This window comes from Scyliorhinus torazame, chromosome 10 (genome assembly GCF_047496885.1).
Source record: "Scyliorhinus torazame isolate Kashiwa2021f chromosome 10, sScyTor2.1, whole genome shotgun sequence".
NCBI classification, from domain to species: Eukaryota; Metazoa; Chordata; class Chondrichthyes; order Carcharhiniformes; family Scyliorhinidae; genus Scyliorhinus; species Scyliorhinus torazame.
In genome coordinates, this window is record NC_092716.1 from 71,238,534 (window position 1) to 71,255,352 (window position 16,819).

Genomic DNA, 16,819 nt, shown 5'->3' on the forward strand with positions numbered 1-16,819 from the left:
ACCAAAATTGCACACACTATTCCAGATATGGTCTCACCAAATCCCAGTACAATTGTAGCAAGATTTATTTATTATTGTACTCCAATTCCCTTTGCAACAAAGGCCAATGTGACATTTGACTTCCTAATTGCTTCTTATACCTGCATGGACACCAGAGAAGATAGTGAGTAGGTGGGCGGGGGTGTGGGCATGGTTATAGTGTGAGGGCTTTTGTTCTCGATTCTCTTGTGGGATGTGAATGCCAGCATTTACTATCTATCCCAAATTGCCCTTGAACTGATTTGCTTGTAAGGCTATTTCAGAGGGCAGTTGTGAGTCAACCACACCACTGTGGGTCTGGAGTCACGTGTAGGTCAGACTGGGTAAGGACAGCAGATTTCCTTCCCTAAAGGACACTAATATACAAAATGGGTTTTTACAACAATCGATGATAGTTGTCACGGTCACCATTACTGAGGCACTGGCAGTGAGGCTCACAGGTGTAAGACCAAAAATATTTTGACACTCTGGTCTCATTTGAATACAGCTGGTGAGATACAAACATTAATGGACACGTTGCTCATCTTTCTAGCTCTGCAATGTGGGCAAATCAAGTGCCGAGCCGATGGACAACTCAGGGGAGCGATTCCAGAGGGGGATGGCAATGGCTGACAGTGAGTGGCAGTATTTTTGTTGGAAGAGCCCTCCAAGAGCCCTCCTTCGCCTCATAAACATTCTCCCTAAAAAATAAAATGATGGGCTCTCTCTCGAGCACACTACCTGCTTCCAATGGGTGGAGTGCCTTGGGTTCATATCTGCTAATATTTCTGCTTTACTTCACAAGATTGTACTGGTATTATTGCATTAGTTTACAAAATAATGCCGATGGAGCAGCTGGATCTGAGGAACTTCCCTCAAAATACATTTTGGGGCTTTTCAGAATAAAATCACTTTCCAAATGTTTACTCTGGTTGAACTCAGGGACTAGCACATAGTGCTTGGTTAGACTTCCAATGTGACAGCTATTATCTTGACCTTGAAAACACCCAGTGTGTCCAGCTCTTGTGCATTTTGCTGGGTTCAGTTGCCTGGGCGGCAGTGCATCAGTCATTGTAATATCCTGAAGTACTATTTGTTTACTTTGTGGGGAAATTGCATGGTGCGACTGGAAAATTCATCGTTCATTCACCACCCTATCCCAGAAGTATTTTCATGTCACTTTTATTACAGCCAAAATAAAAGAAATTAAAAGATCAATTACAGTAGAGAAAGAAAACATTTTTGTTTCTGAATGAAGAAACACATATGCGTCACTGAAATGTCGATTGGTAATATGTCAACTATCGTTTTTCAATAATTAAATCTTAAATAAGACCACAAATTTTAATACAAAAAAATTAAATACAAACCAAAGTAAAAATATTAAACATGATTGATTTTGGTTTACAGGCTATTTTGCTCGCCATCCCTAACTTGACTACTGCATTAAAGAGGAGCTTTTTTAAAGCATTTGGCCTTATACACAGAACTCTCCTTTAAAGGAGGCACAGTTAAATTTAGCACACTATGCTAAGAAATTGCCGTACAAAAAGCAATTCCTACAATACAGTACATAGTAAAATAACTTTTTTTGGTTGCGGAACAAATAGTTGAAACTAACAGTGGATACGGGTGTCACACAATCGCATATTACATGATGAACCTGGTTTCTTAAGAACTTAGAAAATAATTACATCTGAGAAACCAATATTCTTAAACTGGGTCATTGTGTACAATTTGTAAAGTGGAAACAATTACTGAGCAAAAATCATAACTCTCTTTTAACCCATTAAAAAGCATTTGAGCTATTGTGACGGAAAATGTAGTTAGCATTCCATTTAAGTATTATGCTTCACTCTGTCTCAACTGGTCACAATGACATCACTGTCATAAAAGAGAAGTAGTTTTTCCATCTGATTCTTCTCAAAGTCTTCAGCAATCATGCAGAGGCATGTCATTTACTAAAAGCTATGCCCTTTAAGTTCATGTCAAACAAAATAATCATCTGAAGCTACATTACACAATGTAAAATGGCTAGCTCTCCAGGCACTGGCAGAAATGGCAGGTGGGCCTAAACAAAGTCTGTACAGCCTGTCACTGGAAAGCCTTCTGAAGTCTGTGCCCATGTAGTTACAAGGGAACAAAGCATGTCAGCCTGCCTTTCAGAACATCTTCTTGGCAGTCTGTCTGACAAATGCAGAGTTTTGGCTGCAAAAACATCGATGGCAAATCTTCACTTCACAGAAGCAGTGCTGCTCTGATTACGAGAGGCAACCCACACCATGAAGATATCCCTACAGAAGACACAAGATTTTAAACTCACTGCTGTTGCATTTATTCTGAAACATTATTATACAAACAAAAAATTCAACACTGTAATATGTACTCAGGTCAGGTATATGATTAAACTTCAGTTTTTTTGCTGCCAATTAGTCTGAACATGTGAATGAAAATGACATTTTAGCAAAGAGTTGAAATCAGATTTTAGTGACAACATGCTTATTAACCTTTATCAGATCAAAACTTGCAAGGAATATTTCAGACAAAAAAGGTGACAGATTTGCTTCTCAATAGGTAAGGGAGGTAAAGAACGCAGGCTAAATACATCAGTAGAATCTTCAGTACTTTTTCAGTGCACTGTTCGCATGTTGGTGTTTTATGGTAAACAGCTGGCACATGGACTCAACCAGCAATGGTAAAATATGATTCACACTGTAAGCACTTCAAGGGTAATGTTTCATAATATATGAAAGCTTTAACTGGGAGTCTCTGTTCAACAGAACATCACAAAATCACTTTTTTTTTAAAAAACAGAAAATAGTAACGTCCAGCCCAATTTTGTTTCTGTTTGTTGTTTCGACATTTCACACTGTGACTAATGGGGGGGAAATACCAAGACTGTGAACACGAGCACATGTACCATTATTTCAATTGCCTGGAAATAGGAAGTGCAGAAAATATCAGCATCCAAATAATTTTTAATATGTACACATTTGTAAGTACCACGTACACCACTCAAGAGGTCAGACCCTGAATATGTTTTTATTCAGGGTTCCAGCGAAAAGGAGCAATGAAATGAGGCACTGAACTAATAGCTGAAATTCATGTTTACACCAAGGCAGAAAGATAGATATGTAAAGGGCTCCAGTGACCCTCGTACTACAATGCACCACAACTACATCACGGTTTACTGTTTGAATGACCACAATGGCTGAAGCAAACCGTTTAACATTCTCAAAATCCACCAGATTGGTCAGTGGACATTGAATTGTCCTATATAATGCATCAGCTGTCATATAATCCATAGTTTCCTCCGTCTATTCTAAACTCTCGAGATCAGTAAACTTCCATCTTTAAGAAGCAGTTTGCCAGTATGACCCGGGCTTCATCAATGAGGAACATATGTCTGCACATTCAGAAGATCCATCTTCCCCTACATTACTATACTTGATGGGATAAGCAGTGTTTGATCTGTTCTAAATTGACATGATTGATGACACAATGAAAATGGATATACTAAGACTGCTGCATAGAGTCATGTTCAAAACAACATTAAAAAGTATCACTTAATCCTGGTATCCAGTCACACATGAACTTCCACCAAAAATATCAGTTAAATATCTATCACCTATCACTGCTGTTTTGCAAATGGAGAGATTTTTATTTGCATTTGTGCATGCTGTTTGCACAGGAATCATTTTTGCTTTGTGTGAATTGAAAAATACATTTTTATTTAGATAAAGTAACTAATCTGATAAAACAGGTATATGTGAAATGTTACCTGCAGTGGTTAACTACACACTCGCTGCTACAGTATTCATTATCCCATTCCACGCTCTGGATTGGTGGATTTGTGCAGCCAGTTCTCATGCATCGTATTGGAGTGGTAGCACCCACAGGAGCTGGTGGGGGAGAGCTGATGATAGGCTGGACTTCAGGCGGAGGTGGTGAAAAGGTCTGGAAGTAGTTAAAAACTATTTAAATAGGAGAATCTTTTCTAATTAATCCAATGTTTAAATGGTTCTGCGGTGGACGGCATAGAGCCGGAGAATTTAGCTATCTCTGTAGTGCTCAATCGAGATGCAAATGTCATAGAATAAGCATCAATTGTTGGCAGGGAATACTAACGCTTCCTGCAATGATTAACTAGGGGTCCTTATAAGGTGTTTTCAGTCGTAATAGCTTGCCTTCATATTGCGAATGTGAAACTGCTCCCTGCTCCAGCCTCATGATAAGCACAGCGTCCACACAATGAAAGGGAATAAAGAAAATAGCCAGTCTAGGTTCTGAATACGAAGGTCAAGCACTAAACCTTATACATAATAACAGAACTCACAATCGTTCTTTTCAAGGGAGTGATTGACCTGCGGATACAGGAATGAAGAAAATTATACTTACTTTGGCTTCCAACAGACAAGGGCAGGCAAGGCTTGCATACAAATTAGAGACGCAAAATACTCTGAAGCTAAATAGGGGTCATTTTAAGCAATGCCATCTCAAAAGAGCATTATATTCTGAAAGCTTGTCCTTGTGAATTGCACACAATAATTGGTAATTACAATTCAAATTAAAAATGAGTAAAAATACCATTTTGCACGCTTTAATCTTCGAATTTAATTGGATCAACAATATATGGTTCAAGTATGCTATTCTCCCTCTGCTTTCTCACAAAACTACGTTAGCACTGGAAAACTGGGTGGAGACACTTTTTGAATCACAATCTATGTATCTTTGTTACATGCAACACAATTACAAAACAGACTAACAAAAGCAAAAACACACAACTCAAATATATTCCTGCCTCCTTCCTTTATCTGATAGTACATAACGACAATGCCATGTTGCCATGGAAACAAACAGATAACCTGTATTGAAAGAAAACAATGATAGATTACATGTACATGTGGTGTCATATCCAATTAAGTCAAATTGACTGTGCACTGCACTACGCTCCTGCCCACATGGCAGATCAATAAATATGGGATAAACGCAACAAAGTTCTCTATTTTTTCCCATCCCAACCTACTAAGTCCAAGACAGATCATGCAACTCTGATCCAAGCACTGCTGCTAAGGGGGCAGGTGGTGCATAGACACCATTCAATCGTGGCCTATTCAGTCCAAACTACTCTAACACTCTATTCATGCATAGCAAAACACCATCTGGCCCTATTTTCCCTCCAGCAATCACAGCTGACCAAAAACGATGATAACAGCTGTTACAAAACAAAAGCCAAACAAAGGGGCAAGAAAGGTTATACTCAAGTCCAGTACTACAAACTACTCCATGAAGTGGGTAATAGAAAGAGGCCTTTCAAATGCTTAAAGATTATTCAATGGAGCAAGCAGAAGACACTGGTTAAACCTGAGAAATTTAATCCATCTGTCTCGAAATACTGCAAACATCAATGGATCAGGTGATAATGGCTGACTGAAATTATGTTGCATACAGTCACCGGGGTTGTTGTACTCTAATTTAGTGATTAATGACCTAGTGCCAACTTTAATTAAAACTTTTGGTGCTCATTCAACTAATGTCACAACTGTTTAATGGGAATGGTGATACAGCTCTCCACCACCATGGGGAAGAGCCTAGTGTGCTGTCTTGCCATGTTCCATTAAAACAAATAAATTTATTTAAACTTCGTCAAGTTAAAAAAGATTCTGAAATTCATCCTATTCTTTTACATGATTATGCATTTTTAACATCTAAAATATTTGTGTCATGAATAGGCAATGAAGAGATAGAAAACGTGTGTTCACGCAAGTGAGATATCACATTATAATTTTATATCGGTGCCGCCTAATTTCCCTAGGGCAGAGTCACTCAAACTTTAATTTCTGAAATAGCCAAAAATAAACAAATTAAAATATAAATCATATTACTACTCTTTTGTCAAAAGACAAAACTGTAATTATACCTGACAATAAAAATACAAAAGCTGATTTGTGCTGAATTATCTTTATACAGAAGCATTGTCCAATTCATATTAATTTTCTGATAGCAGATGAAATGTAAATTGGAGGAGATAATTTTCACATACAAAAGCTTTCTCTTCTTCCCACCTAATTTATTCCAAGCAATGGATTTCAGAATTTAAATCAGTGATACAGAAACACACTATTAAATATTTGTACACAAGGATCAAAATGCTGAACAGTTGCAAAACACTGGAAAAATACATGATTCCTTATCAATGATACAATGTAGTCGAGGCACAACACAATACCTGCTATTTTCTGGGCACTCATTTTAATTTCTGTTTATAACTAATAGATGGTAGCTATGGACACATACTATAGCATGTCCCCAGTGTGTATTGGGATTCCAGTCATGCATGACACTTGCTGTTTTTAATTTTCATTTTATCATCAGCAGTTTAAGGTTGTTGCCAGCACTCATTTGCAATTTTAACCAGACTTCTTCACTATAGCTTCTGACAGGACAGATGCTGTAATTAATCACTGGAGACAGCTGGGGACGGCAGCCATGCTGTTCTAGAAAACATTACGATGGCAGCCTCATTTCTGAAGCACTTGGATGAGAAATGAAATAATGTGAACTGCTAATCCCATCTGTGCACAGGCAGTATGCACAAAGGTGCTCAGTACTTTTTTCTCAATGCTATTAATACAGATTACTGATTAATTTACTGCTGAGAAAACAGACAACTGATAAGATCTCGTAGTACTATGATCTATTTACAAGAACACAGAATTCTTTGCAATGGATGTTTATCCTTTAATACATTTTCTTTGACCCTTCAAAGTATTTCTAAATTTGTGTATATACATTTCGGAAAATCTTTTATTCCAATTTTGGGTGCAGGAGCAGCATGTTACACTTGGACATTTTGTGGATGACTAAGTGAGGAAGACTATTAACAAGGAATTGCATTCAATATCACACAAGCGAGTTCAATGGAAAAATAATGTTGGTAAAAAGTGAGAAACGTAGAATCTCTCACGAATTGGAGTTACAATTCAATTCCTGCTTCAGGTCAATCATTTCAGATTCTTTAATCTATTTAACAATGGTTATTGGAGATAGGACAGCAGACACATTTGCAAAACAGCGTACAGGTACATAAGAGTGTAACGCACTTTCCCAGTTGTCATCTGTTTGTGGACTAAGATAATAAGTGCATTATCTACTGGATCCATTCCACAAGTGTGAAACGACCATCAACGCAATGAATTATGAAGGATTTTCTGAAGAATGAATTAAATCCAGTAAGATTTATCATCTATGAACTTTAATGTAGACAGGATTGAATAAAGCTTTTCCCTTCCAGTAATATATTTGTTGAGTTTCCAACAAGGAAAGACCAATACCAGTTATTCCCAAGAATGATGCATTTCATGGATTCTGGTCCCTTTCTGATTGTTAGCTGACATCACCCAAGTGGTGTGCCGGGCTGACATTGTGTATCTATTCCAGTTTAGTTTTAGTTTGAGTTCTGTGCTGCATTGATGTGGTAGAATCATGAAAATGACATTAATCCCTAAAGAATTAAAAACATATATGGAATGTGGCAATTAATCTAATTGAATTCACAATCCATAACTATACAGAATCATTTATTAGAAGTCATCAATTAAAGCCTTTTAGTCAGTGTAAATCTTTTCTTACTGATCGAATTCTTCAGTTATTTTTTGACAAATGTACCTATTCAATGTTAAATATTTAAATATGATCATACCAATTACCACACATTTTTAATGTTAAGACTTTTATTTAAACAGTCTGTCGGATTATTGTTTTATACTTTCTTCAAAGAAATATAGGGCATGTGTCACTGTAGAAAATACTTTATACATAGTACACAACAGAGCTAAAATGCTCAGCTTCACATTTTAATCAACATAATGTGCATAATTGATTTGGAAAAAATCTATGTTGGGATCATTTTACCACAAGTCAAAGAGCATCTTGAAGCACATATTTATTTATTTATAACAAACAGTCTGAGGTCATCTTTACACCAAATTCATCAACCTATCAAATATCATTCATTTTAGAAGATTAGTCATGTCAGCTTAAAATGACATGCCACCTTGTTTTGTAGGGAAGTTTTCATTTTTAAAAGTTACTGACCTGTGGCAATACTTGGGTCTGGGCTTGTAGTGGAGATTGTTGTTGCTGGGCTGGCTGTGGACTTGATCGTGTGGGGACTGGAGAAGTGATTTGTGAGGCCACCACTGACTGTGAGGCAACAGGGGAATGCTGAAGTGGTGAGTGCTGAGGTGGATGCTGCTGCTGTTGCAGCTGCTGGATTTGCTGTTTCTGCATGTGCTGTAGCTGCATTTGCTGTAACTGCTGCTGAATCTGCTGTTGTTGCAACTGCTGCTGTAGCTGCTGCTGCATGTGCTGCTGTATTTGCTGTTGATGCATTTGATGATGCATCTGCTGCTGCTGCAATTGATGCTGTTGCATTTGGTGCTGATGTTGCTGGATTTGTTGATGCTGCATTTGCTGTTGCATTTGTTGTTGCATTTGTTGCTGCTGGAAGTGTTGCAATTGATGTTGCTGTATCTGTTGTATCTGGTGTTGCTGAGGCTGCAATGGAGGGCTTAGCTGGGGTGAAGGTGGAGTGGGAACCATGGAGGTCCCCATAGACGTGGCAATGTTTGTTGACATGTTTGGTGTTATAGTAACTGATGCAACCAGCTGATTGCCTTGCAAGGGCAACCTCATTGGTTTGGGGGCTATTGCCCTTGGCAGTGTCTGGTTTGATGCTGAGACAGATGCATGCTGGGAAAGTGATTGATTCATAAGAAGGGAAGTTGAAAGACTAGTCGATGCTAAAGTCTGCTGAACAGAACGCATGGTCTGAGCTTCAGCTGATTCAGCAGCAGCCTGCAGAGAGAACACAATGCCAGAACCCTGAAATAAGTAAAACATTGGAAAATTGTGTGCAACAACAATAATACTTTTCAAAGAAAGGTAACTGAAGTCATAAACATTATGCCTCATTGATGGCAGTACTATTAGGTTGTCATGAGCTGTCTTTACATTTTGCTTTCCTGATGATCATTTATGTGCCATAATACAATAAGGTGAAAATAAACAGACTTTTAAAAGGAGGAAGTCCACTATCCCAAATGGCTGGTTCCGACACCAAGGGGCAAGATTCAAGGGGATTTCCGCGCCGAAATCACGCCATTAAATTTGCTCTGGTGTACACCAAACAAAACGGAGATATGTAAATAGGGAAGAAAGGGTTGGCAAGGTAGAGTTGGATTGGCAACGGGTAAATGCTTTTGAACACTTTTCCTTTCAATTCAGCAAGATTAAACAGAAATATGATGCCATACGTCTTCAATGGAATGCAATGGAACAGTTGCCATCAGTTTGAGGGCACATTATGGATGTGGCTAGTCATCTGGTAAGTTGATATCATGCATCATTATCATGTTACTGTGAAAGAAAATAACTCAACCATCCATGTAACATAAACAATAATGAAAATCAGATAATATCAATAACATGCTGTGATAAATATCAATTAGATCAAATTTAAACAAATCAGAAAGTGGAATACTATGGAAATCATTAACATGCCTATGGCAAATATGGTATTTTTGATCTTATCATTGGCTTAAAAGATGTGGTAGTTAATCAATTGCTTCTTCATAGTTTTAAACAACGGGTGTTGGTGAAACAAATATTGAAAAAATAACAGATTACCGAGATTAAATGTGCTCATTCATGAGAAAAAGTAGTAATACATTTTGGGCAATATAAGTAAATAATATCAAATAAAATTAATCTTTTGGTATAAATAGTTTATTTTCTAAGATAAATTATTTTGAAAGAACGCCAATCAATTCTCCATTCTTTGTTTACTGCTCCAGTGCATTCACTTCCAACCATTGTACTCATGACATTTAACATTTTCCGAATGACTAAATGATGGGTGCATTGATATTAGTTGGAAATAGACAGAATTCTATACGCTAAAAAAGTAAGCCGTCAAACCAGCAAGTTGAACCTTCGATAAGGCAGATTTATAATCGGAATATTAACACATTAAATGGATGTCTAATCAGGAAATTTTGCCTCAAAAGGATTGAAAACAGGGGCGGAATTCTCCCCCAACGGCGCGATGTCTGCTGACTGGCACCAAAAACGGCGCCAATCAGACGGGCATCGCGCCGGCCCAAAGGTGCGGAATGCTCCGCATCTTTGGCGGCCTAGCCCCAACATTGAGGGGCTAGGCCGACGCCGGAGGGATTTCCGCCCCGCCAGCTGGCGGAAATGGCGTTTGTTGCCCCGCCAGCTGGCGCGGAAATGCGGCGCATGCGTGGGAGCGTCAGCGGGCGCCGACAGTTTCCCGCGCATGCGCAGTGGGGAGAGTCTCCCGTCATGGTGGAGGCCGTGGCGGAGGCGGAAGAGAAGAGTGCCCCCACGGCACAGGCCCGCCTGCGGATCGGTGGGCCCCGATCTCAGGCCAGGCCACCGTGGGGCCACCCCCCGGGGTCAGATCGCCCCCCCCCCCCCCACCCCAGGACCCTGGAGCCCGCCCACGCCGCCTGGTCCCGCTGGTAAATACCAGGTTTGATTTACGCCGGCGGGACAGGCAATTTCTGGGCGGGACTTCGGCCCATCCGGGCCAGAGAATTGAGCGGGGGGTCCTGCCAACCAGCGCGGCCCGATTCCCGCCCCCGCCCAATCTCCGGTACCGGAGACTTCGGCGGGGGCGGGATTCACGGCGGCCAACGGCCATTCTCCGACCCGGCGGGAGGTCGGAGAATGACGCCCCAGTTGTCTTAATTTCCTGCCATCTCTATTACATCGCTGACCCTCTCCAATTCTTTGCAAATGTAATTAAAAAACATTAAGAATCAGCTGTCTCCTCTCCAGATCTCAGAATCCCTCAAGTTGTCCAGCTCCCAGGACTTGGTCAGGTGTTACAGTCTACATTTACCAATATTCCTGGAGCTCCAGAACACTTGAACTCCGATCATGTGGCAGACCCCCAAAATACCACTAGCCCTAAAAGTCCATCTCAGTCCTGCCAGACTCCAGGGGCGAAAATCTCCAGAAACGGCGCGATGTCCGCCGACTGGCGCCCAAAACAGTGCAAATCAGACGGGCATCGCGCCGCCCCAAAGGTGCAGAATCCTCCGCATCTTTGGGGGCCGAGCCCCAAACTTGAGGGGCTAGGTCGGCGCCGGACGAATTTCTGCCACGCCAGCTGGCGGAAAAGGCCTTTGGTGCCCCGCCAGCTGGTGCGGAAATGACATCTCCGGGCGGCGCATGCGCGGGAGCGTCAGCGGCCGCTGACGGCATTCCCGCACATGCGCAGTGGAGGGAGTCTCTTCTGCCTCCGCCATGGTGGAGACCGTGGCGGAGGCGGAAGGGAAAGAGTGCCCCCACGGCACAGGCCCGCCCGCGGAACGGTGGGCCCCGATCGTGGGCCAGGCCACCATGGGGGCACCCCCCAGGGCCAGATCGCCCCACGCCCCCCCCAGGACCCCGGAGCCCGCCCGCGCCGCCTTGTCCCGCCGGTAAGGTAGGTGGTTTAATTTACGGGACAGGCATTTTAGCGGCGGGACTTCGGCCCATCCGGGTCGGAGAATCGAGCGGGGGGGGGGGCCCGCTAACAGGCACACCGCGATTCCCGCCCCCGCCGAATATCCGGTACCGGAGACTTCGGCAACCGGCGGGGGCGGGATTCACGCCAGCCCCCGGCGATTCTCCGACCCGGCGGGGGTCGGAGAATCTCGCCCCAGGTCCCGTTCCCAGAGATATCAATCAGACCCATGTAAAAGTGAGTTATGCAACTTCTCCACAGAGTGCAATAATGTGGCATTGACTGAATCCCATTAGCGTCACATTTATGGAAGAAAACAAATAACTTGAATTCATGTGGTACCTTTCGCAATCAACCAAACACTATACAGCCACTGAAGTTGTTGTGAAGCTTTGTCACCGTTGTGATGCAAGAAATGTGGTAGATAATTACAGTAAGGTCCCAGAAACAGCAAAAAGAATAGACGATCGGTTTTAGTGAAATCGACTGAGGGATAAAGATTGGGAAGGATAATGGAAGATATGGACATATGTATCAGGAGCAGGCCATTTGGCCCCTTGAGCCTGCTCCATCATTTGATAAGGTCATGGCTGATCTGATTGTGACCTCAACCCTACTTTTCTGTCTACTACCCACTATGACTCCCTTGTCAATCAAGAACATACAAATTAGGAGCAAGAATAGACCATTCGGTCCCTCAAGCCTGCTCCGCCATTCAATAAGTTTTTTTCTAATAAATTTAGAGTACCCAATTCATTTTGTCCAATTAAGGGGCAATTTAGCATGGCCAATCCACCTACCCTGCACATCTTTTGGGTTGTGGGGGCAAAACCCACATAAACACGGGGAGAATGTGCAAACTCCACAAGGACAGTGACCCAGAGCCGGGATCGAACCTGGGACCTCGGTGCTGTGAGGCAGCAGTGCTAACCACTGTGTCACCATGCTGCCCTGCCATTCAATAGGTTGATGGTTGAACTTGCTCTAAGTCCACCTGAGGAGGCAAATGAGTTTAACATCTCATCTGAAGGACAATGCAGCAGTCCCTCAGCACAGCACTGAAGTTCACCACCAGATTATGTGCTCAAACCTGTGCAGAGGACTTGAACGCACAATCTTCTGACTCGGCTGCAAAAGTGCAACCACTGAATCATGACTGGCCAATATCATGTGTTTGCACAATTTTGTTTGAAAAAAGTATATTTTGTCCATCAGATTTTGGAGATGACTTTATTCCGACAATTGACAAATGATAAAATGTAGGGTTTCTTTAGCATTAATCCAATGTCACTCACTTTGGACTCCAACTTTTGACATAAAATCAAGTTCTATTCTGTGAATTGTGAAATTTTAATTAAGGTGACTCCAGCAGTAACCCACGATCTAGCATGAACTACAAAACCCTACGTAAACAAACAGACCACATTCAACATGCACTTTTGGAAGATTACCTTTGAAACAAGGCTAGCTCGATACGCAGCAAGTGCTTTTAGATATTCTTTTTTTGCAGCTTCTGTTTTTCTTTTGTATACCTATATTCAAAAACAGATATTCTGATGGTTAAAATTCTCATACAATTATTAACATTGCGCATTTTGTAAGAAAACTATGCAGTAAAATATTTTCATATGTAGCATAGCAATTTTGTATCCTTTGATTATGGAAGGATTTTTATTTATTTTCAACTTGCAGTTCTTTAAACAAAAGTCTTGTGTTTAACAATAACAACTACTTGTATTTACATAAGGTAAAATAGGACCCAGGGATGGAAATGGACAAGCAAATGCCCAATTTAAAATATAGTTTTGAGAAGGTTTTTAAAGTGGAGCTAAATGGAGAGGTGATGGGGTTAGAGTGTGTGTCGCTAAATAGGGATCAATGGTAGGGTGAAAGAGAGGGGGAGGATGGGGGAAGATGGAGTATCAGATTGATGGTGGGGCTGAATTTAGTATGGGTGAGTTCATGGTTAACTATGTTATAGACAAGTTGAGTTTGTGGATGGTGAAGGACGAGCAATTAGAAAGGAATCCAGGGGTTGTTCCTTTCAGGTAAGGTGGGAGACAAGTTTCACCTTTGTGAAAATCTTGGACTTAATCAAATGCAAGTTGCAGCACTATAAACTGGACACCTTAAAATAGCTGGCACTTTCTCACAGAGCTACTTGCCAAGAGAAATAGCTCTCAGAAATTGGAAGAAAATTAAAACGGCCACAGAAAATATAGGAATGAGGAAGAAAAACTAAGGCCTGGACTTTCATCCACGCGTGGGAGTCGTGAAAATTGCTGGTTTGGCCCACATTTCTTGGGAGAAAAGAAGACGGGAGAATCTTCATTGTGGGGGGTTGGGTGCAGGCACCAACAGTGCCAGGTCACCTCTCTTCCCAAAGGGCATGCAGCCCTTGGAGACCCCCACTTGGTCAACTGGCACAGTTACGAGTTTGGAGGCAGTCACAGTAGTTTTATGGTGCAGTGATGTGGGACGTTGTCCCAGTTAAAATAAGGAACACAAAGGCCCTCCAGCTCTCAAACCCCAAATACTCCTCATGCCCCACCCATGCCACCTTATGCCCCCTCTACTCCCTCTTGTCCAAGCTGTGCCATTACACCCATGGCCCCACATGCTCAGTCATGGCACTGCCATGCTCATTGTTTCTCGAGAGTGAATAATGGGTCAAGGAACCATATAGTTACATTAGGATGTGTAAAAAAAAGCTTTGAATAAAACCTCATGATGTATGTTTACCAAGAGCCCAGACAACTAATACCCTTGTTGAAGTACCTGTGACTCCGAGAAAACATTGTTTGATTGACACCACGGGTTCGCTGATCTTTGCTATCAATTTCATCGTGTTTATTTACACAGGGTTAAGTGGTTTCAAGGGTTTGTAGTTTTCGTGGCTGATACTTTAAAAAGTCTGGATGATTGACATTTTTATTAGCTTGGGTTGAAATGACTACTTTTCAATACAGGAGAAGGCTGCATCTTGCTTTCACCATAGAATTCATTGGGCATGATTTTCCGGCCATGCTGTGCCGCGGAAGCATCTCGCCACAGCACAGCGTGGCCAGTGAAAGCCGGTAGACCCCACTCCCGGGATCTACCCGGCTCGCAACACCTCATGAGATTCCTGTCCACAATCCCGCGGGTTCAGTTGTTGGCAAATCTTCATATTAGAGTAAGGCAGTAAGCCTTATTCTAATGTGCAAAAGGTAAGTGAGGGTTTGGGATTCAATCCCTTCGCCTCATGAACCTCGGGTGAGCGCCGTTTGGTACAGACGGATCGGTACTTGTGGGGGTCTCCAAGGGGATTGGAGGCCCCCAGCTGCATGCCCTTTGGGAAGGGTGGTGACCTGGCACTGTTGGTGCCATGTGGGTACTCTGGTAGTGCATGTCTGCCACACTGGCAGTGCCACCTGCGTGCCAGCCTGGCTCTGCCAAGTTGCCCAGATGGCGCTTCCAGCTGGCAGAGGCGGTGCCAAGCTGGCACTTTTTGCATGTGCGCGATCGGGCCAGCGTTGCCCGGTGTTGGGGGGGGGGTCGGGGCACCATTTAAAAATAGCATCCCGATCTCTCGCTATAATGGGGAGCTCCGGCGAGCAGAGTTCACCATTGTAAAAAACAGGGTCATGCGCAGCCTCGCCGCATGTTCGTTGTTTAGGCCCCTTATTCAAAGCGAGTGCCGGGAAGCACGTGGCTAAATGCGTTCGCTCGGGGACTTTGTTCCCTTTTGGGAAGATTGCGCCCATTGTTTCTAGACGGTGTATAGTGGGTCAATGGGCATGGAAGTGCCATAGCTTGGTTTGTGGGGCATGAGGGACCAGGGACCATAGAGAGTGGGTAGAAGGGCAAAGTTTCACAAAAGAGACATGAGGAGGGCCTTTAGAACCTACCCTTTTAATGTCCCGTCATGCAGACTAGGGTTCACGACTCCTTTGTGAAACCTGCCCCGATTCCATGAAAAATGTGGAGGAGTAGGACGTGCCTGTACATGGAATGGAGCCAGCCATGTTGGAAGTGCTGGATATGAGCTTGTGATAGGAACAAGTCTGCACCCATTAAAGACACTCACAAAAATCAGACAACCGGGGAATGGGGTCAGGAATTTTGGAATCAGAACCCACCCGCTAGCTTTGAAGGGCTCCCGAGTCATCCCAATGAAAATCCTGGCCTAAGAGAGGGGAAAAAAACCCGGAAAAAGGTGGCAGAACAATAGAGAAAGGAAATCGAGAAAGGGATGGAAAGAATGAGAGAAAGAAAGAGAAGTGGAGAACAAAAGAGTAAAATGAAAGCAGGCAATTATGTTATGAATCCGACTGAACAAGGATCAGTTAATGTTCTGATTTTGTTTCTCATTGTTAGTGACTTGATTAAGAGAATATGAGATGGTGTGTATAGTATTGGGGTTAGTTTCAAGTTTTTGTGATGATAGTGCGAAGTGGGCAAAATCGGGCAAAATCAGACTGGCCACGCGATACTTCAGCTGATTTTCTTTTCATGACTTGAATGGAAAGGAAAATTCAAACGATTTCTATAATGACCAACAAAATATCACCAAACAACAGCACTTGGTGCTGACCTTGAAAAGCTGCGAGGGTGTTCAGAAATAACAAGGAAGTTAGTCCACTGGTGAAAACTCAGTTTATACCTCATTCAACAAGGTGTCCTTTTCAAGGTTCTTTGTTAACAGCAAGACTAATAATTTAAAAGTGAGAGTTTTCATTTACTCATTCTTTCCGTGTTTGCGGGGACAGGGGGGTACTCAATAATGCACCCTCTGGAGAAGCATAAATCACTTTTAGTAACTTCTGGATTTTACGGCCCCCGTCTGGAATCTTTTTGACAGAGTTTTGGAAGGGGAGGCAGGTAAAATATAAGGTATGTCCAGCCTACCACCTTCCCATCCAACCCTGAGCTATCCACCATGAAAGACAGGTGGGCTGGTTCTGAAATCAGCATCCTGTTCACCATTTTTAAATACATAATTCAGGGACAATTTAAAATGGTACCAAGCCAATTGACGGGAATATTACACTGCCCAAAACATAACGCAGTTGCCATGAGCACAAGTTGAAAAAAGACAGAAGGAAAGGGGGGCACATCATTTAGGGTGTGCCCTGTGGACATCCCCCCAAGATGTTACTCCCATTTTGTTCCTTCTCACCCTGCCTCCAAAATCACCCCCCCCCCCCAATCCAGTGCTCCAGAGACCCCCCCTCCCCTCCACAATCCCTCCCCACCCAAAAAGGTCCAACTCACCTGGCT

At 42.5% G+C, this 16,819-nt stretch overlaps 1 protein-coding gene across 3 annotated transcripts in view; it reads right to left on the reverse strand.

The window, feature by feature from the left end:
- Positions 1–1,184: 1,184 nt before the first annotated feature.
- The window catches only part of tox3 (TOX high mobility group box family member 3), a 162,416-nt gene continuing 146,781 nt past the window's right edge, over positions 1,185–16,819 (reverse strand). Inside the window, exons 6-9 of one of the 3 annotated variants that reach the window (XM_072518235.1) lie at positions 13,009–13,089; positions 8,116–8,877; positions 3,800–3,975; positions 1,185–2,312 (exon numbers count right to left, since the gene is read on the reverse strand). In XM_072518235.1, the coding sequence (XP_072374336.1) occupies positions 2,252–2,312; positions 3,800–3,975; positions 8,116–8,877; positions 13,009–13,089 (1,080 nt within the window). In that variant the 3' untranslated portion in view covers positions 1,185–2,251. Of the gene's footprint in view, positions 2,313–3,799; positions 3,976–4,026; positions 8,878–13,008; positions 13,090–16,819 lie in introns of those variants that run through there. The other 2 variants (XM_072518236.1, XM_072518237.1) reach the window with 2 other exon arrangements.